We start from the raw sequence: 26,849 nt of genomic DNA, 5'->3' as shown, positions 1-26,849 counted from the left end.
TTTCTCCAGAGCTGAAAGGATCCTTTCCCTTCTCAGGCTGTGTGCCTGTTACAGGAACTGTGGTGGGTGTCACGTCCCTGCTCTGGTGCCCAAAAACATTTCCAGTGCCATGACCCAGCCTCTTATCCCAAAAGCATCAGCCCCAAACCACAGGGATGAGCTTCCCACCAACCCTGCTGCCCACCCCTTTGTCCAGCATTTTGCTGTGTTCAAACCAGCCAGGCAGCTCAGGGGGGCACACACCCAGCCAACATCTTCTAGTAGAGCACTTTCAAAGATTTCTTTTCCTTTTTTATTTCCTTATGGCCACGTTTTCCATCCCTCATCTTCCTCCCGAAGGTGCAGAGCCGCTACGGCACATAAAATGCCAGAGGCAGCCGTGCTCTGCCGTAAAAACAGATGCTTTTTTAATTGACCATCTCACAGGCATAATTGGTTGAACGAAGAAACACATAAAATAGACTGCAGCACACGTGTCAAGGGAGGCAGCTTTCCTCAGCTACTGCGAGAGGGAAAAAAAATCTCCCTCTCCCAGCCTGAGAAATGTAGCAATTTGCACGGATCCACTCAAATTCACTTTTCAGGGCTGTAATTAGCATGTTCTGGCCCTGTAAAGTAGCAACCTTTACCCTGTGACCCTGCTGTCTCTTTTTATGGCTTGTTAGCAGTGTGGGCACTCAGGCATAGCCAAGAAAAGCAGATTCATGTGGAGCCATGGGACTGCTGCCATCCGCGGGAAGGGAGCACCTGGGTAAAATGCATCTCCTCCCCTCCTTAAAACTAACATTTCTTACCCTATTCTGATCATTTCTATGCAGGAGAAAAGGTTATTCCTTTTTTTTTTTTTTTTTACCCTTTGTCATTTGCTCACTGCAGGAAACCTTTTCTCCTGTCAGCTCAGTCAACTCTAGAATTAACCAGGATGCAAAGAGCCTGCACTCCCAGGTCTATGTGAAATCATATTCAATAAAGATGATTAACAACCAGAATGCTGGTAAAAAAATAATTAAAAAAAAAAATTAAATAAAGGATCATGGCTTCTTTTTATTTAAACGTAGTTTGGTATCTCACTTTGAACTTTCCATAATTAGGAAGAAATTAGAGTAAATAGACTGCTCCCCAACTTTGTGATTAATTCACTGTAGAACCTTAAAAATTCACAAGGCTTCTTTTCTCCATCTGTAAAAAGAAGAAAAACTAGGACCTAGATTTTCAGCATTTCTACTGCGGCTTTTAAAATGCCTGTTGCTATAGTACTGTGAAACCTTTTTACAAATGAGTCTGAAATATTACCAGCATTTCAAGAGGTAATTACAAAGGAAAAAAAAAAAAAAGAAAGAAATAAATCAGTATTTTTTTCTTGTGTCCTTTACAACATTTAAACCTAGATTTGTAATTGAAGTGCAAACTGACCTTTATAAACTGTACAGCATCACTAAAATACATTATTCTGCAAGGCTTGGGGGAATTTTCCATGCTCAGCAATTCAATAATCTCACTTGCTTTCATTTCTGCTCTCCAGACAATGTGACATAGCTGGATTTTCCTTCTCACTCCAGTGGCAAATCAAGCAGGAGAGACTGAGGAGCTTTATCAATGTTATAATCTAAATCTCCTGTCAACTTGCTGCTGTCATCTCCTTTCTGGCAAATAACTCAACTGTCTTGCCCACCCTCTCAAACATCTCAGCAGTTAATACCAACCCATATTAAATCCCATCTGCAATCTGCTACCTCAGAAGGTTCAGTGGTCTATACAGAGAAAAGATCCATCAGCAGCAGCTGAAATGGCTGAGATGATTTTATCTCTAACCTGGCTGTACAATAACGCAACTGCAGTCGTGTGCAGTACCATGAACACAGCCAAAAGGCCAGGCACCAGGCTTTGCTTCAGGGTAATTACACTGAAAGGGAAAACCACAAATACCTGCACGTGGGAAAATCCTGCACAGAAGCTGGAAGCTCCCAAAGCACTGATTTCACAAACCTTTCCATTCTTGGGTGACCATCCACAGACAATCATTTCAACAGTGCCCAAACCCCTGCTCTGCCCCTGCTCTGCTCTCTGCCAGTACAACCCCAGCTCCTCCTGCTTCAGGTGGGTTTGCATTGTCAGGGCTGTAGAATCACAGAATTTTAGCTGGAAAAGATCCCCTAAAGTAATCAGCTACAACTCTTAACCCAGCACTGCCAAGCCCACCACTAAACCGTGTTCCCAAATTCCACATCCGAGTGTCTTTTAAATCCCTGCAAGGGATGGGGACTCAGCTGCCTCCCTGGGCAGCCTGTTCCAATTCTAGATAATGCACAATTTTTCCTAATATCCAATCAAAACCTCCCCTGGCACAAATTGAGGCTGTTTAATTTTATCCTATGGCTTCCTACTTGGGAGAAGAGATCCCTCTCCTGTTTGCAACCTCCCGTCAGAGAGCTGTAGAGGGACAAGGTCTGCCATGAACATCTTCTTCTCCAGGCTGAGCTCCCCCAGCTCCCTCAGCTGCACCAGACCCTTCCCCATCTCTGTTGCTCTTCCCTGTACACATCCCAGCCCCTCAATGTCTTTCTTGTTGTGAGTGGCTCAGAAATAAACCCAGAATTTGAGGTGTGGAATCTTCATCTGTGCCTGCAAGTGCAGGGCCAGGCTCTCGCTCTGCTCTCATCCCCTGCTTTCCACCAAGGACAAATCCACCTGAAAAAGTGACAGCAATTTACCTCCCCCCCATCCTGCAGGCAGCATCCTTTGTGTTGATCAGACAGAAACTTGTGCCACCCCTTTTTCTTTTACTCCTTTTTGTCACTCCTCTACACCAGCCTCCTCTGGAACACCGAGGTCCTGCAAAAAGCCATGCTCAGAAACACACCGAGGAGGAGCACTTTAACTCAAGGGTGGTACAAGCTCACCAGGCAGCACAGATCAGCTACATTCTATTTTTGGCCATAGCCAGGATTTTTCAGTTTGCACCTCCTGGGATTCAGCACCAGAAACAAAAGCTGCTGCTCCATCTCCTGCTGCTGTGTTTGTGTTTCTCCCCAGGTTTTGCCTCCAAGAAGCAAGATTGGACTCCAGCCATAATCACCTCCTCTCGAGGCAACAGATTTATCCATTTTTTGCCCAAAAGGGGGTATATTATAATTCATAACACCCTCCAAAAGGGTGTTAGACAAGACTTTGGCAAACAGGGTTAACATTTCCCGCAGCATAAAGGAAAGAAAAGGAGAAATACAGCTGAAACAAAACACTTTTGAATGTTGTAACAAGTTTGCTTTGTCTGCACCTTTCATAGCATCATTGTTGCCATGGGACCAAGTGGCAGAGCACTCATGGCACTCAAAACCACTCAAACTTCATGGAAATGTTTACTGCTGAAAGAGCAAGGATTCAAGTGTGCAGTTTGAACCTTCTGTAATTATTTACTGTATCAATACTGAAAGAATATAACTTCAAAAGGAGGTTGAAAATTCTCCCTCAGCTAATTTAATCCCTAAGGATGTACACTGGGGAAGTAAGATTTTTTTTTTCCCCATTCATTATCTTCAATCTAGAAAGAAAATTCCCATTTTGTGACACTGCAATCTAGGAAAGAAGCATGACATTACTTGTTCATTATTCTGCAAGACTGAATGCATGAAGATCACAGGATGTGAGCAGGGGAAGTCTCCCTGTACAAATTGCATCTGTGTTTTGTGAACAAAGAGAATATAAACAGACAGCAATATAAAATATCCTGGTAAACACACATAATCCCCTTGAGGCTTCAATTATTTCAAAATAAAACACATCTGCTTGTTGAACACTTGACCTTCAGCTTTGTTATTCAAGAAGAAATTGTGGGCCCATAGTTGATCACAATTATTTTCTGGAGTAAATCTGTTAAGTCATATGCCATATGCCAAAAGTTGTGACATTTGTAACAACCAGTCAGTATTGCATTGAAATCCTAATCCTTTCCTTTCCTTTCCTTTCCTTTCCTTTCCTTTCCTTTCCTTTCCTTTCCTTTCCTTTCCTTTCCTTTCCTTTCCTTTCCTTTCCTTTCCTTTCCTTTCCTTTCCTTTCCTTTCCTTTCCTTTCCTTTCCTTTCCTTTCCTTTCCTTTCCTTTCCTTTCCTTTCCTTTCCTTTCCTTTCCTTTCCTTTCCTTCCTTTCTTCCCTTTCTTTTTCTCTCTCTTTTTTCTCTCTCTCCTTCTCTCTTCCTCCCCCAGCACACCTTCCAGAGGATGCTAATTGCTCCCACAGACATCCTGCAGAAACATGGGATGGCTCAGCCAGAGCCACAAGGATTCCAACAACCATTTGCACATTTGGGCTGCTGTGCCAGGACCCCGGAGGAGCCCCTGGGAAAATGAATGTTCAGCTCCACATGGGAATTCCTAAACAAACTTCATCCCACAGGTCCCCCCAGCCAATCAACATGAACTGCGTGGCTGCACTCAGAACAAATGGCATTAAAACCCACCAGAAATGAGCTGTTGTCCTATCCCACCTCCAAGAATTATTTTCTGGCCTTAAAAAATTTACAAAACTTGTACTTGGAGAGCCAGAGGGAAGTCACTCCAGTCAGGATCTCAAATCATTAGATAAACTTCCTGCCTGTGGATATTTCAACCCAAATATAAAATTATTTGTCCTCTGCAGGCTATGCTAACAGAATGTGATCTTGTCTTGGACTTTTTAAAACTCTGCGGGAGGAGAGAGGTAAAATATCTGAAGCTGATTTGTTTTTCAAGGTGGGGGAGGATGAATTTTTCTCTGTTGACTCAAAACAACAATTTTTAACCTAATCATATCCCACATTTCATTGCTAATACACGAAAATGTCAAAAGACGTAAAGACTAAATTAAAAAGCTACTATTTTAGTAATATTAAGGAGGAAAAATTGCTTATTTTTTGATGATTAATCTCAGAAAGGCTTCTGAAAAATTAGCAAAACTATCATGATGGCTCAAGAGATGAAAAGAGAAGGAACATTTTATTCTATTTTTTTCTTTGTCCTTCTGTCACCCATAAAACAAAAAAATAAAAACAACATCAGTGTGAAATCAGCATTTCCCAGATAAACATCTAAGAATAAATTTATGAAAAAAAAACAACCAACAAACCCAAAACATGACAGTATTTTTACACATAGCAATATCCAGCTACACTTCTGGTAGTGTAAAATTTTCTTGCTACAAATAGAGTGCTCGCTGGGGGATGCAGTTGGCTTCCAAAACGGGAGATGGAGGGGCTTGGGAGATAAGGGAGGCAATGTGGATGTCTCAAATGCTGACAGCTGGATGGTGGTGGAGCCAAGCAAGGATTGTTGGTAATAATATTCTGCTGCAGAAGGGCGGTGCAGAGGTAGGGCAGCACTTTTCTGGGAGAAACATCCAGGTTTTGGCTCCTGGAGATCAACACAGCACAGTGCAGGCACAGGAATGAGGTTGGGAATGGGGCATGGGCTGCAGGGGGGATCAAAATCACCTGAGATCCCTGAAGGCTCCAACCCATTTCCAGACAGGTCCAGAAGAACAGGCTGTGCATGACAAGTGATTTGCATGGAAAGAGATAAAATAGCAGGAAAAACTGATCTATAAAAGGTAACCCCGTGGAGGCATGGGCACCCCAAAACCTGGACACTCCATCAGCTGGATCAACACTGGAGTCAGGACTGGTGATCTCTCTTTCTCCTTCTCTTTCTCCCTTTCTCCCTATGTTTAATCCATCTCTCTCTCTTCCCTTTCACCTTACCCCCTTATCCAAAACCCACTCCCTTTTGCTTAGACAGGAAGTCAGGGACTAATTATACTGATTTCTATACTAAATGTGCAATTTGCTGACGAATCTTTGTGAGCTTGTGCGGCTCCTCTGACTTTTGCAGTTTCTTTTGACCACAAACACCCACAAATCTCGGTGTTCCCTTCCCCTTAAGGGTGGGATGCCACAGGAGTGAGCACTTTTCACCTGGGGCACCAAAGCAGGAATGGGGTGAGGAGAAGGATTATTTTTCCAGTATCTAGTAACTGTCAGAAGATAAAAATCATCTCACTGTTTACCCAGATCTGTGCTCCAAATGGCTTAAAGACCACGGGACACTGCTGCAGATCCTTGGAGGAAATGTGCAAGGACCTGGGCTCACACAGTGGTAACTTCTCCTGTTCCTCATCTCCCTTCAAGATGTTACAGCCCTGGTGTTTAACCAGCTGGACCCAAAGCCAGTGGGCAAATCTGCAAACTGGAGAGGGGAACAAGGATATGTGGGAAGGCTTGGGCTCCAAATCAGTGCAGTTTTCACCAGCACTGACTGTGCTATTCTTCCCTTGGCTCTGCAGAGCTCTGAGAAGAAAAACCAGGGGGGTCCTGGTGGACAAGCAGCAATTGCCCTTCTGGCCAAGAAGGCCAATGGGATCCTGGGGTGCATCAGGAAAAACACTGCCAGCAGATTGAGGGAGGTGACCCTGCCCCCCTGCTCAGCCCTGGTGAGGCACAAATGGAGTGCTGTGTCCAGTTCTGGGCTCCTCAGGATGACAGAGATGGAGCTGCTCGAGTGGGTCCAGTGGAGGGCCATGAAGGTGATTTGGGGACTGAAGCACCTCACTTATGAGACAAGGCTGAAGAAGATTGTCCTGTTCAGCCTTGAGAAGAGGAACCAATGCCCAGGAGGTTCCACCTGAACATAAAGAACAACACAACCCACTGTGGTACCTTCCAGCCTTACTCAGGCTGTGATTTTCTGTGATTCCCTGCACTGAGGAGATGACAGAAACCATAAGCTGAATCATGAAAGCACTGAAAAATTGCATAAACAGCAGCAGCAGTAAGAAACCTTCAAGAGATTGTTGGTTATTCCCCAGATGCCACCACTCCTTGTCATCTCCTGGATCATCCACCCCTTGCCACAACGAATAATCGTTGTTCTATCACTAGAGGGTTTAAAATTCCCAGCCTACATCCACAACCCATCTTGGTGTGGGAAAGACACTTTTGCTTTTGACCAAGGTTTCTGGCCACCTCAGAACTCTGGCAAGGACAATTTTGGGAGAAAAGCACTGAAAAGAAAAAACTTTGCTGACAGATTGATTGGTAGTGGCCATTAGAAACTGCTCGAGCATGTGAAGGGATACTCCAAGGACCTCTCTAAGCAGGGCAGGCGGTTCAAAAGTGTATGAATTTATCATCATTGGAGGATTCTGCAGTTCATCACCAGCTTTTGTAATTTATCACAGGGATGTAACATAGCTGGAGCTCTGGGATTCTTAAGGGTGAGATCTGTCACATAAATACAGATATTAAGGCAGCGAGTGTATTATACAGTTAAATGCAAATGTTGCAATCTGGCAACCCATTTTTACTGCCAAAACCTAGAAGGTTTTTCCTGTCAGAAATTGATGCCAGAAGTGATAAATGGGGGATAGATAAAGTTAATCCGACTGCTTTGAGTTGAACGGGGAAGGTATTACTTTGAAGGGTTTAACATATTAACAGAATCAAAACGACATTTCAAAATATTTATGGAAATCTTTTTTTTTAAAGCTTCTACAAGCAGTATAACAAAACCATATAAAACATTATTAAATTCTACCCTTAATTAAACATGCTGACACTTAAAAGCTTCTGTCTGATTTACTTTAACAAATCTTCTTTCCGTAAATTATGACTTTAAAACATCATTCTGCTCTAAATGAATCTGCATTCCAGAAGAATTAAAACCTTTTTAACAGATGTTTAAAAAAAAAAAAAAAATAAGCTCTACCTCCAACTTATCAAACATAATGGTAAAACAAGAAAAGAAGAAAGAAACAATATACATAAATGATAAAATTAACTGAGGGAAAAAAGAGTTTACTGTTTCATGCCGGTTCAGAAAAGCTGAGGGTCATGGATTCATCCAGCTCTGCAGCAGGTTGGTGAGGCTTCAAGCCATGAAGAGAACTACTCAGCCTCCCTGGAGCATCCAGAGGAACATGGGAATGTCCAAACCTCACTTTGGTGCAGCTGAGGTACAAATGACCCCACAGCTCCCCCAAAAAGCCAAGGGTTTATACATTTCTCAGTGCAAGCTGAGTGAGGTGGGAACAGACTGAGTCACCGTGATCACTCACCCTGAAGGTGAAATAGCAGTGCCAGTTCTCTCATTTGAATGAGGGGCTGACAGGGTGTCCCTTGAGATGTCCCAGGGTGTCACCACACCTAATGCTGCCATTTCGGAGGGGAAAGAACAGCAAGTTCTGTGCCAAAACTGCCAACCCCACCAATGTGTCTCAGACAACCTGGGGCACCTCAACAGCCCCAAGAGTCACCAATCACACCCTGGGCTGCATCATAAGTGTGGCCAGGAGGTCAAAGGAGGAGATTCTTCCCCTCTGCTGTGACCTCTTGAGGCCCCACCTGCAGTGCTGTGTCCAGCTCTGGGGTCACCAACATCAGAAGGATGTGGAGCTCTGGGAATGAGTCCAGAGAAGACCACAATGATGATCTGGGCACTGGAGCCCCTCTGCTCTGGAGCCAGGCTGGGAGAGCTGGCAGTGTTCACCTGGAAAAGGCTCCAGGGAGACCTCAGAGCCCCTTCCAGAGCCTAAAGGGGCTCCAGGAGAGCTGGAGAGGGACTTTGGAAAAGGGATGAAGTTGAAGGACACAGGGGAATAACTCTGAAGTGAGATGGACAAGTATAAATTGGAGACTGGGAAGAAATCCTTGGCTGTGAAGGTGCTGAGACCTTGGCACAGGTTTCTCAGAGAAGCTGTGGATGCCTCATCCCTGGAAGTGCTCAAGGCCAGGCTGGATAGGACTTTGAGCAACCTGATCTAGTGGAAGGTGTCCCTGTTCATGAAAGGGGAGTGTTGGAACTACACTTTTGAGGTCCTTTCCAACCCAAACCATTCCATGATTCTCTGATTTAACCAGGATGAGCCAAAGCTTGACAAGAAAATTTAGGCAACCACCTTTAGGTCTTATCCGTAATTGTGTGTAAAAACTTGTACCAAGCAAGGCTCATAGATGAGTCCAATCTGTCCCAAACTTATTGATTCTATCCTGAATATCAACATGTGACAAAAATGCTTCTAGAAATCCAGCAAAGCACCTGAGACTGAGCCTGAGAGCATGGAAAAGCTTGTGGCTTCACTCGTGGACAGGGATGCCTCTCTTCCCAAAAGCAGCCCAAACTGACAACACTTCACCCTAGGCTTCCACCAATTTTAGGCTGGCAAAATAAACTGATGAAGTGACTTTACTGTTCCCAAAAAATCTGCTGGTGATGATGCAAATTTCCTGGGGAAGGGTGAGGAAGATGGAATTGCCTTCAATCCCAGCAAAGAATATAGCAATCTACATAGGCACAGCCAAGGAAAAGAGGTGCTCTCTTAATATTTGATAAAAAAACAAGAGCAGTAATACAAAAGCTGCACTTTCTTCCAGAACTGTTGAGTTCTCTCACCGTGAAGCAGCTCAGATCTCAAACTCAGCTTTCCCACTTGGAAAATACTTTGAAACTCCTTCGTGGCCATAGGAATTCTCTGCCATGCACCATCTTAACCAAGATTTTGTATCAGTTTAATCAAAAACCAGGTCTATTCTCTCACACTGTAGAGATGTAGAGCTGAGCAGTCCCTCAGTTGCAGAAAAAAATCCTACGTGTTTCAATAATGTGCACTTCTAAAAAAAAATTAATTCCAGTGAGAAAAGGAAGGTGGGAGCTAGAAGTATTTTTTTTTTTCCTCAGATCAGGAGAAATCAACATTTTTTATTATTTTTTTTTCAGTAAATCTCATCAGTACTAAAATCTCATCAATGCTAAAAGCCCCAAAAATATCCTACTTATAACTCCTCCTTAAACAGGCAAATTATTCTGCTAGTAATTAGTGAAGGATCCAAAAATGCCACGGAGTGAAGACCCATGGGCTCCATCCCAGACACACCTGAAAATGGGAATAAGCTGTGATTGTGACTCAATGCTCTTGTTCCTCGTGACCTTGCAATGACACAAGGTCAAATGTGCAGTAAGGTGACAAACTCCTCTCTGAGGTAAGCAGTGCAGAAGCCTGGTTTGGAAAGCCTGGATCAGTTCTGCAGCCACCCAGCCTCCAAGGAAAGGCCATCAAGGACCTTTCATTGCCACTTCAAGCTCGGTTTTATGGCTTCCAGGTAGCCAGCAAATGCCTCTTGCAGCTTGCTCGGCCACTTTGCTTTTCTTGAGGTCACAATAAGGCAGGGTCAGGTTGTGTGAAAATTAAAGACTTTTAATTGCTTTTTTCTTCTCCTAATACACCTCTCAGAGAGCATTGTCCAGGTTACAGGGAAGCTTTCATTTCCAGCCACTTTGTGGAGGATGTTGGGAGACCCAAGAGCTACACCAGTCAAAAGAAAGGAGACTGGTTTCCACTGTCTCTTGGAGACAATTCTCTACCTGGGTGCTTAATTTGATTTGCCTGAATTAAAAACTCATTACCTTCAGTGCCTAATGTTGGAGAACCCCCTCATCCCACACACTCTGGCTAAGGAGGCAGATAAATGCCTTGGACGCCTGGATTATTAAACCAAAGGTCAGAGAGAAAACAAATCAGTTGATTTTTCCTGCATCACTGGAGAAAGCCTCAGCTTTGCCTCCTGGCCCTAGCTCCTCTTCCCAGCTCCATGCACCTTTTTTCCCTTTGCTCCCACTCCCTTCCCAATTAATCCAGGGTCAGTTGCATTCAGCCAAGAGCTTTGTATGGGCATTTACATTTCACTTGCCAGCACAGCCAGCTCCAAGCATGCAGCACACAAATATTTGTGCTGGCTCTGGGAAGAGCTTTGACCAGGATTATTCACTTTGTGTCTGATATATACCCTGCTCACAGCAGCAGCCAAGTCTGTCTCACTGACTAGAGCTGGCATTCCATGTGGGATGAGCTCTCCCAAATTTACTTGCCACAGATACAATCCTTAATCTGAAAGACTCAGCTCTCAAAAGCAGAGAAACGATTTCAGAAAAGGGAGTTGACCAATGTGACTGTAAGAATCCTGCCCTCATCTGATGCCTTTGTGAGTCCTGTGCTTAAGAGGCAGAAAGTCTGCCTGGATTTGAAAAGGAAGCAGGTAACTCTGGGGATTTTTTCTGTTTTATCAGGGCCCTGAAGATGGGTAAGCAAACACTTCTGCAGTTTACAATCCAGAGCAGCTGAATGTCCTGTGTGGCAGAACAATTCACCATTAATCCCTATTCCCAAATACTCTGCCTTCCCTCATCTGCCTAATTTTAGGCAGCCTCACTTTAGGCAGAGTGACAGCAACTTAACAAGAAAGTAGAAATTGTGGCAATTTTACTACTTAGATACCCAAAACCATTATCTTTTTCCTAACAGCCAGGGCTATAAACCTGCCAAGAGTTCCCTCACTGCTCCCATCTGCCAAGCTAGAGGGTGTTCAAGGAGACACATGCATCAGCCTCTGAAGGAGAGGGGTCAAGTGGCAGAGGAGGAAGATTAAGCCATGATTTGCAGCTGGGGAAGCAGAAAGCACTGCCCCAAAGGTCTCACCTGAAAAGCTGACCCTCCTGAGCTGAGATCTATGCAGCCCTGCCAGCTCCAGTGATTCATGGCACGCTGCTTTCTGCTGGTGCAGCTCTCACCAGAGTCAGGCAGAAGTTCTTGCAGAGCACTCGAGGCTGTTTGCCTGAATCTGGTGATGAGAAAGGGGGGCACTGGAAGGGCAGGATGGCAGAAAGGGAGGGTTGAGGGGAGGGGAGCTGCTGGTCCTCCTCAGCAGAGCACCTGGTTCTTCTCCGTATGGAGATACAAGAAGTCAGATGGGAGACTCCCCATGGGGAGTGGGGATCAACCAGGAGACAGCTGGAAGAATTCTGGGGCTGACAGGGATAGGGAAGCACAGTTAAAATTTTAAAAAGCTGCATTTAACTATCTGGACAATTAACAATAATTCCAAGATCAAAAAATAATTAGTGCAATTAGTGCCTTCTGCATCTATTTATGTAACTGCTCAGGAAAGAGGAAAATTATCCATCCATGTTTCTGGAGTGCTCTGAAGAGTCGAGGAATTGATTCTTTAATTTAAAAAAAAAAAAACACAACAGAATAGTTTAGGAGAGCAAACACAATATCTGCATGATAGTCTTTCCTTGGTTAAGGATCTCCAGCAGTTATTAAGGTGCTTAGTGCTGCAAATCATTTTGTACATGTAAACATCTTTGTTGATTACATCGATCTCCACAGGCTGACTTTTTACACTCTTTTTTACTCTTACATCCTCTCCAATCTCCTAAATTTACTTTCAAATCTTCTGACTATTACTATTTTTAATCCTGTGGTTTGCAAAACAGACTACATGTGAATTAGGGCAGATCTGATGAAAGCAGTGGATTGGAGAGAAAAGGGGAGACATTGCAGACAGGTCTGAGAGTTTATATTGAAGAGAAGGTCAGTAAAGCCCATCAGGCAAATAAAGAAATAACCCCCAAAGTCCCCTCTTTCTTCACAGCCAAATCTCAGCAGGAACAGCAGTCACACCCATGGAATCAGATGTATTAAACAGTTAATTTTTGCCTGCAAGCTGCTTGAAGGAAGGCACCTTTAATAAATTGTGATACATTTGGGGAAGTCATTTGAATTCTGTAATTAGCACATGTACAATGACAGTGAACTGTGTGTGTTTGTGTGTACACAGCTCTGGAAGAGGGAGTTTAATGAACTGTGTCTCCTGCAACTGCAAATCAAGTTTCACTTTGTCAGTGCTGTGCCACATGATGCTATGATGCAGCTTCCAACACCACAAAACACTTTTCCTCCTATAAAATATCCTCTCCCTATTTTTTTTTAAATTTTTTATTTTTTTTCATAGAACCATGGAATGTTTTGGGTTGGAAGGGTTCTTAAAGACCACCTGGTTCCAGTGCCCCTGCCATGGACAGGGACACTTTCCACTACCCCAGGTTGCTCCAAGCTCCATCCAACCTGGCCTTGGACACTTCCAGGGATGGAGCAGCCACAGCTTCTCTGGGCAACCTGTGCCAGGGCCTCACAGGAGGGAATTTCCTCCTCATAGGGAAGAATTTCTTCCCAATATCCAATCTATACCTACTGCCCTTCAGTCTGAAGCCATTCCCCCTTGTCCTGTCACTCCATGCCTCTGTCACAAGTCCCTTTTCTCTTTCCTTTGGGTTCATGGACCTTGGCCAAGTAGAACTTGGGGGGTGAAAGAAAAGGAAAAAGCCACAGAAACATCTGTTTTGGTTTATCTCCAGCCAGCAGCTAAGCTCCCTCAGCTGCTCATTCATTCTGAACTCGCTGGTGGGGTGGGGTGAGAGGCAGGAAAGGCCTTGACTCTGTGTAAGAACAGCTCAGCAGTAACTAAAATATCCCTGGATTATCAACACTGCTTTCATTATAAATCCAAACCATAGTCTCAAACTGGATACTGTGAAGAAAATTATCTCCATCCCAGCCAAAACCAGCACAGTTTCCTACTCCTGCTTCACTTCAAAAAATAAATACCCACCAACCCAACAACAAAGAAACAACCAAAAACAAAATAACAATGTCTCCAAGAACCACAGAAGGCCTTCTTTCACCATGGGTCATCTTTTTTGTGTTATCTCCACACCATTCTCTGCCACCTGAAACCAGCCCAAGCAAAGCTTTATACGATCAATACACATCCTACCACCATTAATCACCGACAGGAACAGAAAAAAACAAAGCAATCCTGACAAAAAGGTGTCCAGCTATAATAAAAGGATGGAATAAAGGGTGAGGATAGATGAGGGGAAAAAATGAAAAGGCTGGGACAAAGAAAGATCTGCAACAATTAAAAATAAACTCACAGTCCATCCTGCAGCTCTTGAGTATCATTCGAGGTCCCCAGGGATCGAAGACTTCTTTCCAGAGAGGTCACTGTCAACAGCAGAGAAAGAGAAGATAAAGAAACAGCACACCTTTTCAGAAAAAAAAAAATAAAAAATACCGGATTTTTGTTCAGGTGCTTGTCATTTAATTTAATTTAATATTTTTTAAAAAATACAAGGAAGTGTTTGAACAAGTAACCTGTGAGAGAAAGGGGACATCTACCAGTAGCCACTGCCACAGAATGATAAATTGGGTCCTTTGGAAGCATAAATGGTGAATCCATGTATAACATGCCATGACATGATGGAATATGACCCCTTGTCAGGAAAACCTCTGTTCCATGGACCCTGCACAGAACTCTGGCTCTTCCAGCCTTGAGCTGACACAGAATTGTGCATTGAACATTTCCAGTTGGAAACGTGCCCCTGGTGAAGAGGCAAGAGATTGCATAATAACTATTTATTGCTCTGAATAATAATAATAATAATAATAATAATAATAATAATAATAATAATAATAATAATAATAATATTAAAGGGGCAGAACGCTGATGTCTACTCTGATATCTCCCATCTTCTTGTTCAAGACTGTCCATCAACCCAGGACAAACACTCAAAATGTTTTCTGTCTTTTGGCTCAGAATAAATGGAGATGTGATCATCTTCTGTGTTTGTGCTCAACATATTCTTGGGCTTTTCCATCAGGAGAGAATATCCTAAAAGCAACTGGAAGGTGCAAACATGATCTGCTCTGTAATTTTCAATTACTTCAGATTTAAAAAATATTTATATATATGTGTGTGTATATAAAAGCAGTAATCTAGGAGTACTGTTGTATTTTTCCACTCTTGAATTTCATTGTCTTAATTCACTTTCAAATTAACAACAGGTCACTACCTTTGGATTTAGCACAGCCAGCAAGCAAAGCAATTCAAGATTTCCCACAATGAAACATGTTAAATAAATTACATTCTTGATATTTACATGTGGGATTTCTCTCAGGACGTTTCCAACTGTAAAAACCCATAACCTGTTATCAGTCACGCTTCAGTATTTAAGGACAGAAAGAAGAAAAGATTAAAAACATGGCTCAATTATTTCAGCAGAAATTTAAGAAATCCTCTGCTTTAATGACTCTGCAGACTTGGACTTGGCCTGTAGTTTTGAACAAGTCACTTAATTATATTTCCACTGACAGTCAAAATCCACTCTTCTCTTTTGGGCTCTGCTGGCTTGACACCAAAAGTCACTAAGCAGCATAAGAAGTAACTAATGTGCCTGAACTACATGAATATTCAAAAAAAAACTTTGAATAGCACCATGTATTTCCACCAGTGCTAGTTCTCAATAACAGATTTTACTGCAGAGTTTGGAGATTCAATAAGATAAAGCCTCAAGGAATTGTCTATAACTGAGCTAATAATTATTCTTCTTTGCTGGAAGCACAATGTTTTAAAGAAGAAATTGGAAGTTTTCACCAATAACCACTTGCTTCTGTAGAAGGACAGTACTGGCCCTGCAGAGATCTCATGGATACTATAATTCCCTCTTTCCCTCTCCACAATCCTAACAAATCCATTTCTCACACTATATATGCTGTCCAGTTCAAACACAAATTTTTTCATCAATTAAAAATCCTTCTGGACCCATCAACCCTTTGGAACAAAGCAGAGTGTGGTCCTTGGAGAACAGACAACAAGCCAAGGTGAAGAAAGGACTTGTGTGGACACTGAATTTGTAAGAACCAGTTAATGTCATGTGTGCAATTCCAGAACAAAATCAGCAGCTACAGCCTCCATGAACCTTTCTAACCTGACCTGAGAAAATAAGGACAATTCAAAGTGAGTTTTGCTGAAGCTGCTTTGGAGATGATTGGACAGGAAAGCAGTTTTGCTACTGAACAGAACAGTTCAAGACTTCACACTCATGCCATTTCACACTAAGGCAAACCCAGGAGCTGACAGATTTGTTCAGCATTTTGGAAAACCTGCGAAAAGTTTTAAAGAAAATGAGACATGAATGAAAGAGGTGAGGAAAGTGTTTGTCAGTTAGATGAGAATGTGACCTGGATTAAGTTCTTATCCAATAATTTTATCTAATATTCCAATTCAAACATAGTATTTAGAAAACTAAATAAATGTCAGTTGTCCCAAAATGACAAGATATGCACTCTGGAGGACCAGAGGTTGCCATTTGCTATAGCTCTTATCTGGAAAACAGCGGGACTAAGGCTCCAACGTGAGTTTGCTGAATCTCAGGAAAGCCGAAAGCATCCTGGGCTACATCAAAAGAGGAGTGGTCAGAAGCTCAGTGGAGGTGATTCTCCCCCTCTGCTCTCCTCCCATGAGACCCCACCTGCACTGCATCCAGCTCTGTGGCCCCCAACACAAGAAGGATGGACCTGTTGAAGAAAATCCAGGTGGCCATGGAGATGATCACGGGGCTGGAGCATCTCTGCTCTGAAGCCAGGCTGGGACTGCTGGGATTATTCAGCCTGGAGAAGAGAAGGCTCTAGAGAGAACTCAGAGCACCTTCCAGTGCCTAAAGGGGCTCCAAGAGAAATGGAGAGGGACTCTGGACCAGGGCATGAAGTGATAGGACAAGCAGGAGAGGATTTACACTGATGGAGGACAGGCTTAGACTGGATATTAGGAAGAAAATCTTTACTGTGAGGCTGGGGAGGCCCTGGCTCAGCTTGCTCAGAGAAGCTGTGGCTGCCCCAACCCTGGAAGTGTCCAAGGCCAGGTTGGACAAGGCTTGAAGCAACCTGGGATAGTGGAAGCTCTCCCTGCTCATGGCAGGGGGTTGGAACCAAGTGATCTTTAAGGTCCTTTCCAACCCAAGCCATTCTGTGATTCTATAATCAAATCTGGGCTACTCCCAGTTAAATCTAACTTTCTTTGACCAAGAAAAAATTCATCAAAATCTCTGCAGTTCCTGTGCTGGATGTGGAAAATCTCTCTCAATGTACCAGTTCTGTTCATGTGAGCAGTAATTTGACCAGAGGAGCAGAACATCAGGCTTTGCTGGAGGGATGTGTGAAGCCATTCGTAAAACAGGAATCTTATTTTAAAAGCCTTGTTCTTTTTGTTATTAAAAAGCTCGTCTGAGTCCTCCAGAATGAGACACATTCACAAGGCATCAGTGATGTTGGGGCTGCACTGGTTTGCTGCACTGAGAGCTTGGACCCCAGTTGCCTGTGCCATTTCATTCCTTAAATCAATGGGGGATAAATAACCATCCTGGGATGGCAGTGGAGACCCTGTCATACCTGAGGGATGGGGAAAAAATCCTCTGCTTAGACTTTAAGATCGAGGAAATGGGACTGCACGTGGCACCAGCCTGTTATGGGCCATCATTAATGAGTGAGGAGCAGGAATTAGAGAGGCAAGAGACCCATCAGAGAGGTCAGGTTCTCCATCAGGGCAGCTCAGGTCTGATTCCTCCAGCATATCCTCCACTGATCAGACAAGATGCACCAGAGCAATTTCAGTTAGGAGTGTTATTTATTGCACTTATTTATGAGATACTTACTAAGAGGCAGCTAAAAGCCGCACATGAAAAAAAAAAAATGCAAAGTCTTGATAAAAGTCTAGGTAAAAAAAAATAAAATAAAAGTCATAAATGAGAAAAATTCAGGCAGAATTTGAGCTCCTTTTTGTGTCCTGATAGGAAAATCAACTAAATTTAAAAACCCAAAAACATGAAAGCGACAACCTGGTCTACTGGAAGGTGTCCCTGCCCATGGCAAGGTGTTGGGACAAGATGACTTTTAAGGTCCCTTCCAATCCAAACAATTCTGTGACTCTATGATTCTAGGAACCTTCCCCATTTTCAGCAGGAACAGCCCCAAAAGATTAAGAGAAAGAAAGCAGATGCAAAGATTAGGGAAACTCTTCCTCTACCCCTCCATACTTCTGTAAGAGATGGCCTTAAAAAAAAAGTCAATACTCACGACCCAGCATGGAGAGTGATCCAGTAGCACATAAACAGAACCAGCTGCCCTGCCTAAGATTTTTATTCAACAAATGAGGGAGATTTCCATTTTCATGGCAGAAAAAGGGAACAGGAAGCATTTATAGGTGAGAATAATCAACTCAGAGCTATAAAATCCCCCTTGGTCAGGAAGCAAGTCCTGAAGTGCCCAAGAAGAATTGAAATCACCCCAAAGGCTCAGAATTCTGTAAAAAGAATAAGGACAGCAAAGAGGAACAAAGCACACAGTGTTTATTACTCCTGCAGTGTTTCTCAATAAAATTCAATGGCGCTTTAAAATCCTGGGACAAAGTTGACTTCTTGTTTCATTAAAAATAGTCATTCCCCAAAGACATAAAAGGTATTGCTGAGATTGGCCACAACCTGGGATTTTCAGAATCTAAACAACAAAAAGCACAACATGGCCAATTCCTGACAGCTCGGAAGAGCCTGGCCAGGGAAGGGGGTGAAGTCACAATTCCTGGGAGTGTTCAAAAACAAACCAACAAGGCATTTCCCAAGGTTTAGTGGCCTTGGTGTCATTCAGTCAAAGCTTGGACGTGGAGATCTTGGAAGTCTTTTCCAACCTTAATGATTCTATGACTCCACGATCCTATGATCTTCAGCACCCAAAAAAGGAACAGGAACATTTCAGGTGCATGGTTAGCTCTCCAAACACAATTTCAGGGAACCTGAAGAAAATCAGAGAGGCTGCAGCAAGCCAGGAAATGAAGGGAAAGAGGAGCTGTGATAGGATTTATGCAATTTTTAGGATGCTCAAGACACCATGCCCAGCACAAGAGAAGTAACCACATCATCTGGTGAGCATCTGGAACGTAGCTGCCTGTTCCTTGCTCAGCCACTTGTGTGGTGCTACACAAACAACATCACTGACCTATTTTCCATGCTCCAAGTCAGAGCTTCCTGAGTTTCCTGAAGAGACTTTACAGCACAGAAAGAATCATGGGCATTCTTCCCCATTTTCTAACCCTAAAAAGTTCTTTACCTAAAGTGAATTAGCTCTGCTAAATCTTAACAGTACACTCAGCAGCCTTCTCCTGAAAGTCTCTAACCACGTTTTGGGGGAAAGATTATAAAAAATAATCTGAATGAAGCTGATTTTGTCAGGCAAAAAATAATACAGGTAGTGAACAGAGGAACAACAGTAGAGTATCTTATGGGCATTCCTTCAACCTGAAAGCACTTTAAAAGGCATTATAGATTCATAGATTCATAGATTTTAAAAGCCAGAGAGAGCAATTCTGATTATCCAATCTGATTCCCTCCCATAAAATTTTGTCCCATCAGTCCCACATCAAGACCGTGGACTGCAGCTGGACTAAAGTATATCTTATAAAAAAGACATTTGAATCTTGATTTAAAGGTTCATGGCAAAGCCAAATCCTCCAAGCCCCCTCCATAAGCAGTTCTAATGGCTGGTTATCTTCATACAGAAGGACTGAATTTGTCTACTTTTAACTCCTATCTCCTGATCTCCTTCTGTGTGAGAACGATAGATAAATGAGCCCCTTGCTATCTATTTGATGTCTTTCTTCCTAGAGAGGTGCTTATACACCACAATCAAGTCCTCTTAGATGTCTCAAACAGAAATTTGGTTGGCATGAATTTTAAAGTCTGATTTTCAGATGTCAAACAGTTTTGGCTTTTCTCTGCACCCTCTCTATTTTTGCAATAGTTTTAAGTGCATTCATTGTCATTATCTGCTTCACAGAGCAGTTCAGGCAACTCTTAAAAGGAAACACATCATCACCATCTCAAGAGGAGAAATAACAACAACAGAGGTTGTCAGACATGAATTGAAGGGGTTAAGGCAATACTAACAAAGAATGAAAACAGAAATTGGGTTGTGGTATTTTGAAAGAGATGCGCCATTCACCTTTAGGTTTTCTCAGGATAAAACTCCACCGTAGAAGGAGCTGTGATTAAAGCACAGGGGCACATCAAGTCAGCCCTAATCTGTCCAGCTTGGACAAGAACAGCACACCCAGACTCACCAGAAGGTTCAGTCTGAGCCCTCATTTTGGAAGTAGAAGTGCTACTACCACTCATCACTGGCACTGTCGAATTAAAACCATTGGTGCTGGAGCAGCCAAAACTGCTAATGCAGTTTTTTCTGTGTGTTATGATGTGGTTTTTCACCCACCTGCCAGTCAAGCACCCGTGACCACAACTGGGAGGTTCAAGCTCCCACAGTGGCCATAATCCCATTTTTACATGGGATGTGTGTCACCAATACAAGGGTCACCAACCCCTTGTAGTTATAGAAAGACTGGTGCTTGAATTTTCCTGGCAGAGGGAGCACACACAACTCATCAAAAGTACAGACAACTACATTTTAGAAGTTTTTAATTCCCACCCTTGTTCTAACAAGGATCACTTGCTACGGCGACCAGGGCTCCACCCCTGGGTCACACTGGGGAAGAATTACACAAATAAGGAGGCACTAAAACCCTTTCCCTGAACCTAGGCTAGGTTCCTCTCTGTCACCCAAGACAGAAAGAACAGACACAGAAGCTGTCCAGGTGACTCCAAAGCAATTTCAAGGTCTACTGTAAAATCAGCACTGAAAATTTCAGATGCCTGTCCGACACTGCTGTATTTTACAGCTGGGGTACAATGGCACTGCCTTCCACTCAGCAAGGTTAGTTTTTATCTGTCTGCAAGATAAATTCCTCCAGCCTAACCCAACAAAACTGATGAGCAAGAACCTGTTTCAAAGGAGGGAGGACTCTGCATCTCTAGGGGCTGGGGAGATAGGAGCAGCAAAAGCACCCCTGCCCAGCCACAGAGTGGAGAACAGCAGAGTTTTGGTTTTTCTAAGGGAGATAGATGTTTTGCAAGCTCATGTGACAGGCTCTGAACACAGTAGTGCTGCAATGAAAATGAGCCTGCCTTGTTCCACCTTTCTGAGCTCTAGCTCTCTATTGTAACAGATGACATAATTAAAAATAGAAAAAGGATGTGGTCTTAGCAAGGATTGGAATATGTCTGTGCCTGTTGGATGGAACATATGGTGGAATATTTTTACATCTTATAAGGAGCTGTGTATTGGACATGTGCTGCTGCTCATGAGATGCAGCAGCAGAAAAGCTGCATTAATATTTGCTCCCTGACAAGAGGAGCTGCCAGGGGCCGTGTCCATGCTCAGGAATCATCAGCAGGACGGCACAGAACGCACCAGGAAACCTTTCATTTTACGCACCATTGGAGTTAATTCGGAAGACATTGGCTGAAGTCTCCTGAAAAAGTTCCTGCAGTTCGCTGGGATCAATCTGGGTGGCTGTGAAGAGAAGAACAGAGAACAAATTGTGTTAATACTGCACATCACCAATCACTTTGAGAGGGAGAAGGTGCTTTGAAAGGGATGTAGATTCCTCCTTGCTGCAGAAGTTTAGCCCAGGTAGGGTGGTCTGATGCAGCTTTACACAGTGCCTGGCCATGGAACTTGCACTGGACAGACAAATCCAGCAGCACCAGGACAGTGAAGGTGCTGCTGCAACACAGTGGATACAGCCCACACGGGTTGAGATGGCATTTGTGGGGATCATCAGCAATCAGAATACAAATAATTCCACCTCATTTACGGAGTGGGAGTATCAGAACCACGACTGCATGACAAACCACAATGCCAAGTGATGGTCAGCCAGCACTTTCCAGAGCAGGAGGGCTCGTGAGCAGGTCCTGCCTGTGGAAAAGGGCAGGAAGCAGAGAGCAGAGGGCACCTGCCCCGTGGGGTCAAAGCTTTTGGGGCAGGTGGGAGCTCAGTGGGATCTCCACACATTCCTCCCCCAGCCCCCAAGAGAGGCTCCACTTCTTCCCATTCCTTCCTGATAGCTCAAATGGAAAGGGAAATTCCAGTGCCATGAATTTCTACTGCTGGTGCCCAGAAAAATTCTCACACTTCATTCCCAAGGTTCCCACTTTAGCTAAGGTATTCAAATCTGCCCTACAAGAACACTGAAGTGAGGGTTTCAACATTTTAGAGTTTCAGGTTTGGTAGAAGGTAGGGTGTGTTTCTTTTTGTTGGTTGGCTTTTTGCTGGGTTTCTTTTGTTGTTTTTTTTTTGTTGTTTTTTTTTTTTCTTTTTCTTATTGTTTTGTTTGTTTATTTAGGATTTTTTGTTTGTTTGGGTTTGTTTTTTTTTGTTCTGATTTTTTAGCTTCATTTCCCAGCTTCAAAATCCCTGAAACTGTCCCCAGCTTCTCCACAGTTTCATCCTCCCCAGAGAAGGAGTGATGTGGGGTTGGACTGAGCTATACTAGAGAATCACAGAATGGTTTGGGTTGGAAGGGACCTTATCCAGTTCCACCCCCCTGCCATGGACAGGGACACCTTCCACTATCCCAGGTTGCTCCAAACCCTGTCCAACCTGGCCTTGGACACTTCCAGGGATGGGGCAGCCACAGCTTCTCTGGCCAACCTGAGCCAGGGCCTCACCACCCTCACAGGGAGGAATTTCTTCCTCATATCCAATCTAAATCTGCCTTCCTTCAGTTTAACACTATTAATTATGGCTGTATTAAATCCATCTTACAGAGAAAGGACACATCATGTAAATAAGCTTTAACCAGGCACTTCAATTTTGATTGTTCACAGTCACCAGAGAAACACTCATTTGTAGTAATGTCACCAGTTTCAGGGCAGCAGCTTCCCAGCAGATTTTTGTGTTTTTATTCTGCCTCCCACCTGTGTCAATTTTTGAGTTTCCCAGAAGCTGCTTTACCTGAAACTTTGGTCACATCCTGAAGCACCCCAGGGCTTGTCCATCCAAAAGAGTCCAACAGCCCCAGTTTTTACCCAGCTGCTCCTCTGAGTGAAGCATCTCAGACTCAAACAGGAGCTGAGATTCATTTCTTTTAGTCAGCAGACTGGAGCTCTGACCTCCTCTGCACCCCTTAACCAGAATTCCCTAAGATGCTAAAACACCAAGCACCCAACCTGCACCTGGCAGAGCAGAAAGACAATGATGGAGCAAGGCAAAAACGAGGGAAATTGGGTAAAATGAGAAGCCTGATGGATGCACTGCTCAGGTTAGGGCTGAGGATGCATCTCCCAGCGCTGGAGGAGCAGCTGCACATCCAGAGAGCAGATTTTCCACTGCTTCTCACACTCACTGAGAGGTTCAGCCCTGTTACAGCTGTAAATAAAGTCATGGATCAGCCTGTCAGCACGACACAAATCCAGGGTATTAAATGCTGTTTAATCCAAATGCACAGGCCCTCATTGATAGAGATTTTCCCACTCTTCCTGCAGTTTCTCCTAAATCAGCTGTCCCAGACACTCCTTTTCTTTGTTCTGCAGAGGAGGCTGCAGAACAGCAGAAATCAGCACGGGCTCCCCTGTCCCCCAGGAATTTCACTTGTTACTAACAGGGTCCAGATCTCATTAAATCACTGCAAAGAGCAGGACAGGGTAAGATTTTTAGATCTTTACAGACTGTGAATACCCCCATTTTAGGAGTTTTTTCTTGGATTTTCAGGGTGCTAACATATTCCAGAGAAAACCGGTCTGCAGATTTTGCGATAGAACTCATTTTGCATGGGTGGGGTTTTTTTTTAGAGGATGGGGAGAGGGTTTATTTAACTTCTTTATTTCTATTCTTTCCTTAGAAACACTAAATTTGCCTCAACAGATTTTCATCCTGGCCCAGTGAGTCCACATGCACTGAGGTACTGAACAAAGCCTCAGATGAACCCTGAAGCAACCAACTCACGGCTTGGGAACTCCCTCAAGAGCTCAGTGTAATCACCCAGCTGGGAACAATATTGCTTTAAATCCCCAAATAACCCAGACTGCAGACTTCAGTGGGTTCCCACGTGGGGACACTCCTGCACAGCACCCAGCAGGTGCTTCTGAGGAGCGTTTCAAATGCCAAAGGCACACCAAGAGCAAAGATGAAATATCCCAAAGGTTGCAAAAGGCAGGAGAAGCGCCAATTTCACTGCACGGACTGTGCACGCCTGAGAAGGAAACACAGAGCGACACTGAGAGCCCAGAGTTCTTCCATGAAGTTAAAAATTTCCCAAAAATTCAGGTTTTTGGGAGGGTGAGATTTAATTATATTTATTGTTATATTTATTGTTTAATTATATTTATTGTTAGTTTTCTCGCTTTGAGCCACAATCCACTAATTGGAAAGAGACAACAGATGTGGATCATACTCTGAAATCATGGAAATAATTCTTTTTTTAAGCTTCCACATATTCATTGTAGTCAAAATTACTTAAATGGAGGCCTCAAGGCCTCTCAGTCCACACCTATCTTACAGCATTCATGATCACTCTCATACCTAAAAAAATGCAAATTAAATCTAAAATAAAACCAAAAAACAACAAAAAACAAACAAACAAAAAACCAGTAAGGCAAATGAAACCTTTTTCCAAAATTTCCAAACACTGACTTTGAAAATGCAATTCATGGAGAACGTTTTTTTTCCTGAGAAAATTGCACTGTATCTGGCTTGCAGTTTCCTGCCCCTAGACTTTTATTTCATGTCACAGCATGCTGCCAGTTCTGGCTTTTATTTTGTTTCTATTTTGCAAAAGAAAAGAAAATAGTAACAAGAAGGCTGTTTTAACTACTCCAATTTCAAGCTTCAACACATCAAGCTGAGATGTTGTAACTGTTCATGCAGGATGCAGCAGTTCAAGCAGACAAGCAGAACAATATGAAGACAGCAGCAGAAAGCAAAGCAAAACTGCATCTGTACTACCAAGGCAGCCAAGGAAGACAAACCAAGACTGAGAAGTAAAGTGGATGTGAAGTCTGATAAAAAATTAAACATCTTTGATTACATCAAGTGAATACTTAAATGTTTTGATTCCCCAAGAAGGATTAGGAGGTTTCTGATATGCATTAAATTATGTTATGCATTAAATACATGCCCTGACACTAATAAGTTCAGGGCCACAGCTGGGAAAAAAGGACTTTTATATGTACTGAGTCCCCAAAGCTGTGAAGGCTTTGCAATGGATGTGTTACAGAATCCCACACACAAATGGTTTCTCCTTTTTTTCCTTATCTGGACATTCCCAAAACAAAATCCGTACTGTTTATATTTATTTTTCCAGAAAAATCCCCTTGGATCCCAGGACAACCCGACTTCTTCTGCTATCAGTTCAACACCTCCCTGCCTAGGATATAGTGATAACCTGCTATATTTACTGCTGTTATATTTATTTTTATATTTATTATTTTATTTTATCTATTATTTTTATAAATCATAGAATGTTTGAGGTTGGAAGGGACCTTAAATATCATCTGTTCCTGCCACCATGGGCAGGGACACCTTCCACTAGACCAGGTCACTCAAACCTTCACCAACCAATTCCTAAAGCAGCCTTAGCAGCTAACAGTGGCATTTCTGATATTTGCCTATTTAATTCTTCTTTTCTCTGCCTGAAAAGCCCCACAGGCACCCAGGTAAGCACAACAGATGGAAAAAAGAGCTTTTCAATACCTGCTCTGCCAAAGCAAAGTGTGTCAATGCACACCCTGCAGGGGGAGGCCTCAGCTGTGAGTGGGACCTTGAGGAGCTTTGTGACTTGGGTGTGGGGTTTTATCCCAGAAATATTCCCTTCCTCTGGGCAAAAATCTGTGAGGTTGCAGCAAGTTTAAATCCAGCCATGCAACATCACCTCACACCCATCTGCTGTGACATCTCAGACCTCTGTGTTACCTGCCACTCTCTGGATCAATGCAAAAAGAAAAGAGAAAAAAAAATAAAAAAAAAGGAAAGAAAAAATAAACTGAATCGTGGAATCACTTAGGTTGGAATAAACCTTTGAATCCAACCATTTAACCAAGCACTGCCAAATCCACCACTAAAATGTGTGCCTAGAGTGCCACAGCTACACATCTTTCAAATGTCTCCAGGGATGGTGACTCAGCCACTTCCCCTGACACCCTGTTCCCATGACTGATGAGCCTTTCATTGAAGAAATTGTTCCTAATGTCCAATACAAACCTCACCTGGTAAATCTTGAGGCCATTTCCACTTTTTCTACCATTTCCTACCTGGGAGAAGTGACAGACCCCAGCCTGGCTGCAATCTCCCTTCGGGGAATTGTAAGGAGTGGTTGAGAAGCTTAAAAATCCATGCAAGCCTTACACTTGATTTTTGCAACCACTGTTTCAGAGAACACTCAGAGTTCATCCCTTTCCATGATCCAGAGCAATTATAATCTTTAATTCATCACAATTCTGTCTGCAGGAGACAGCTCTGGATGAGGACAGGCCAGTGGAGGGATGTGGTGTCTGTGCTTGGAGCAAAGTAGAGCCCCAGGACTCATGGGCTGCTTCCCCCAGTCCTGCTCAGGAGAGAGAAAATAATTCTGCTGCACCTGGACATCCCTGGGGCTCTCATGTGCTGGGACAGTCGACAGCCCCAAGCACCTCCACCAGCAGCTTTGGCAGGGAAGCAGAAATCCCAGCAGGAATTTCTTCCAGTTCCTCTTCAAGGCAAGCCAAATACGGTGCCTGGCCAGGTTTATAAGGTCTTGTCTCGAGTGATCTGGATATAATTAATGTCCAAAGGGAATTGCTGGAGGTCCAGGACAACACACATGGTGAAGGAACCTACAGAACATCCTTTTCCTTAATGTTAATGAAAAGCACCCGTGTTTGCCACGTTAATCTTCTTTTCCTATTAATTATTTCACACTAATTTGGAGTTCCTAATGGCTTTTCTGCAGCCAGGTGAAGTCAATTGCCTCCCTGAACTCAATTTTGCAGCAAACTCAAAATAACCTAAAAGTTGCAGAGAAGAAGAAGCAGTAATTAAAGGAACTCCAGTAAAAAAAGGGGAAGAGAGGAAGAACAGGACAAGAATTTGATCTTTCTACTTATGATACTTAATGTGGCTGTAGCAAAGCAATTCAGCACCTCAAATTCCTACGGATTTATCCCCAGAGCACCACCAAGAATTATATCTGTGTTCTGTTAAAGCAAGTCCCAGATTTCCTGCAGCTTCTCTCCTCTGAAAGCTTTAACTGAAGTTACAGCATCATCCTTTGCCAAAGAAACTCCCAGAGAAAGTTAC

The 26,849-nt window shown here is 43.3% G+C and overlaps 1 protein-coding gene and 1 long non-coding RNA gene across 24 annotated transcripts in view; one reads left to right on the top strand and one right to left on the bottom strand.

Annotated features, from left to right (window-relative positions):
• Positions 1–26,849, bottom strand: part of TSNARE1 (t-SNARE domain containing 1) — a 449,654-nt gene that overhangs the window by 280,255 nt on the left and 142,550 nt on the right. For all 23 annotated transcript variants that reach the window (XR_015283186.1, XM_086877018.1, XM_086877108.1 and 20 more), the window contains 2 exons: positions 21,012–21,089; positions 13,793–13,862 (listed from right to left, as the gene is read on the bottom strand). Coding sequence is in view for 22 of the 23 variants with exons in the window: in XM_086877018.1 (XP_086733144.1) it covers positions 13,793–13,862; positions 21,012–21,089 (148 nt within the window). In the remaining variant the exon portion in view is untranslated. The remainder of the gene's footprint in view (positions 1–13,792; positions 13,863–21,011; positions 21,090–26,849) is intronic.
• On the top strand, positions 23,607–25,454 carry LOC147655261 (uncharacterized). Its single transcript, XR_015283220.1, has 2 exons — positions 23,607–23,855; positions 24,444–25,454. It is a non-coding gene; the product is annotated as an uncharacterized LOC147655261 (long non-coding RNA).

The sequence above is a fragment of the Cyanistes caeruleus genome, chromosome 1 (assembly GCF_971803275.1).
Source record: "Cyanistes caeruleus chromosome 1, bCyaCae1.hap1.1, whole genome shotgun sequence".
NCBI classification, from domain to species: Eukaryota; Metazoa; Chordata; class Aves; order Passeriformes; family Paridae; genus Cyanistes; species Cyanistes caeruleus.
The sequence above is the reverse complement of the archived record's forward strand: the minus strand, read 5'-3'. Positions and strand labels throughout refer to the sequence as shown.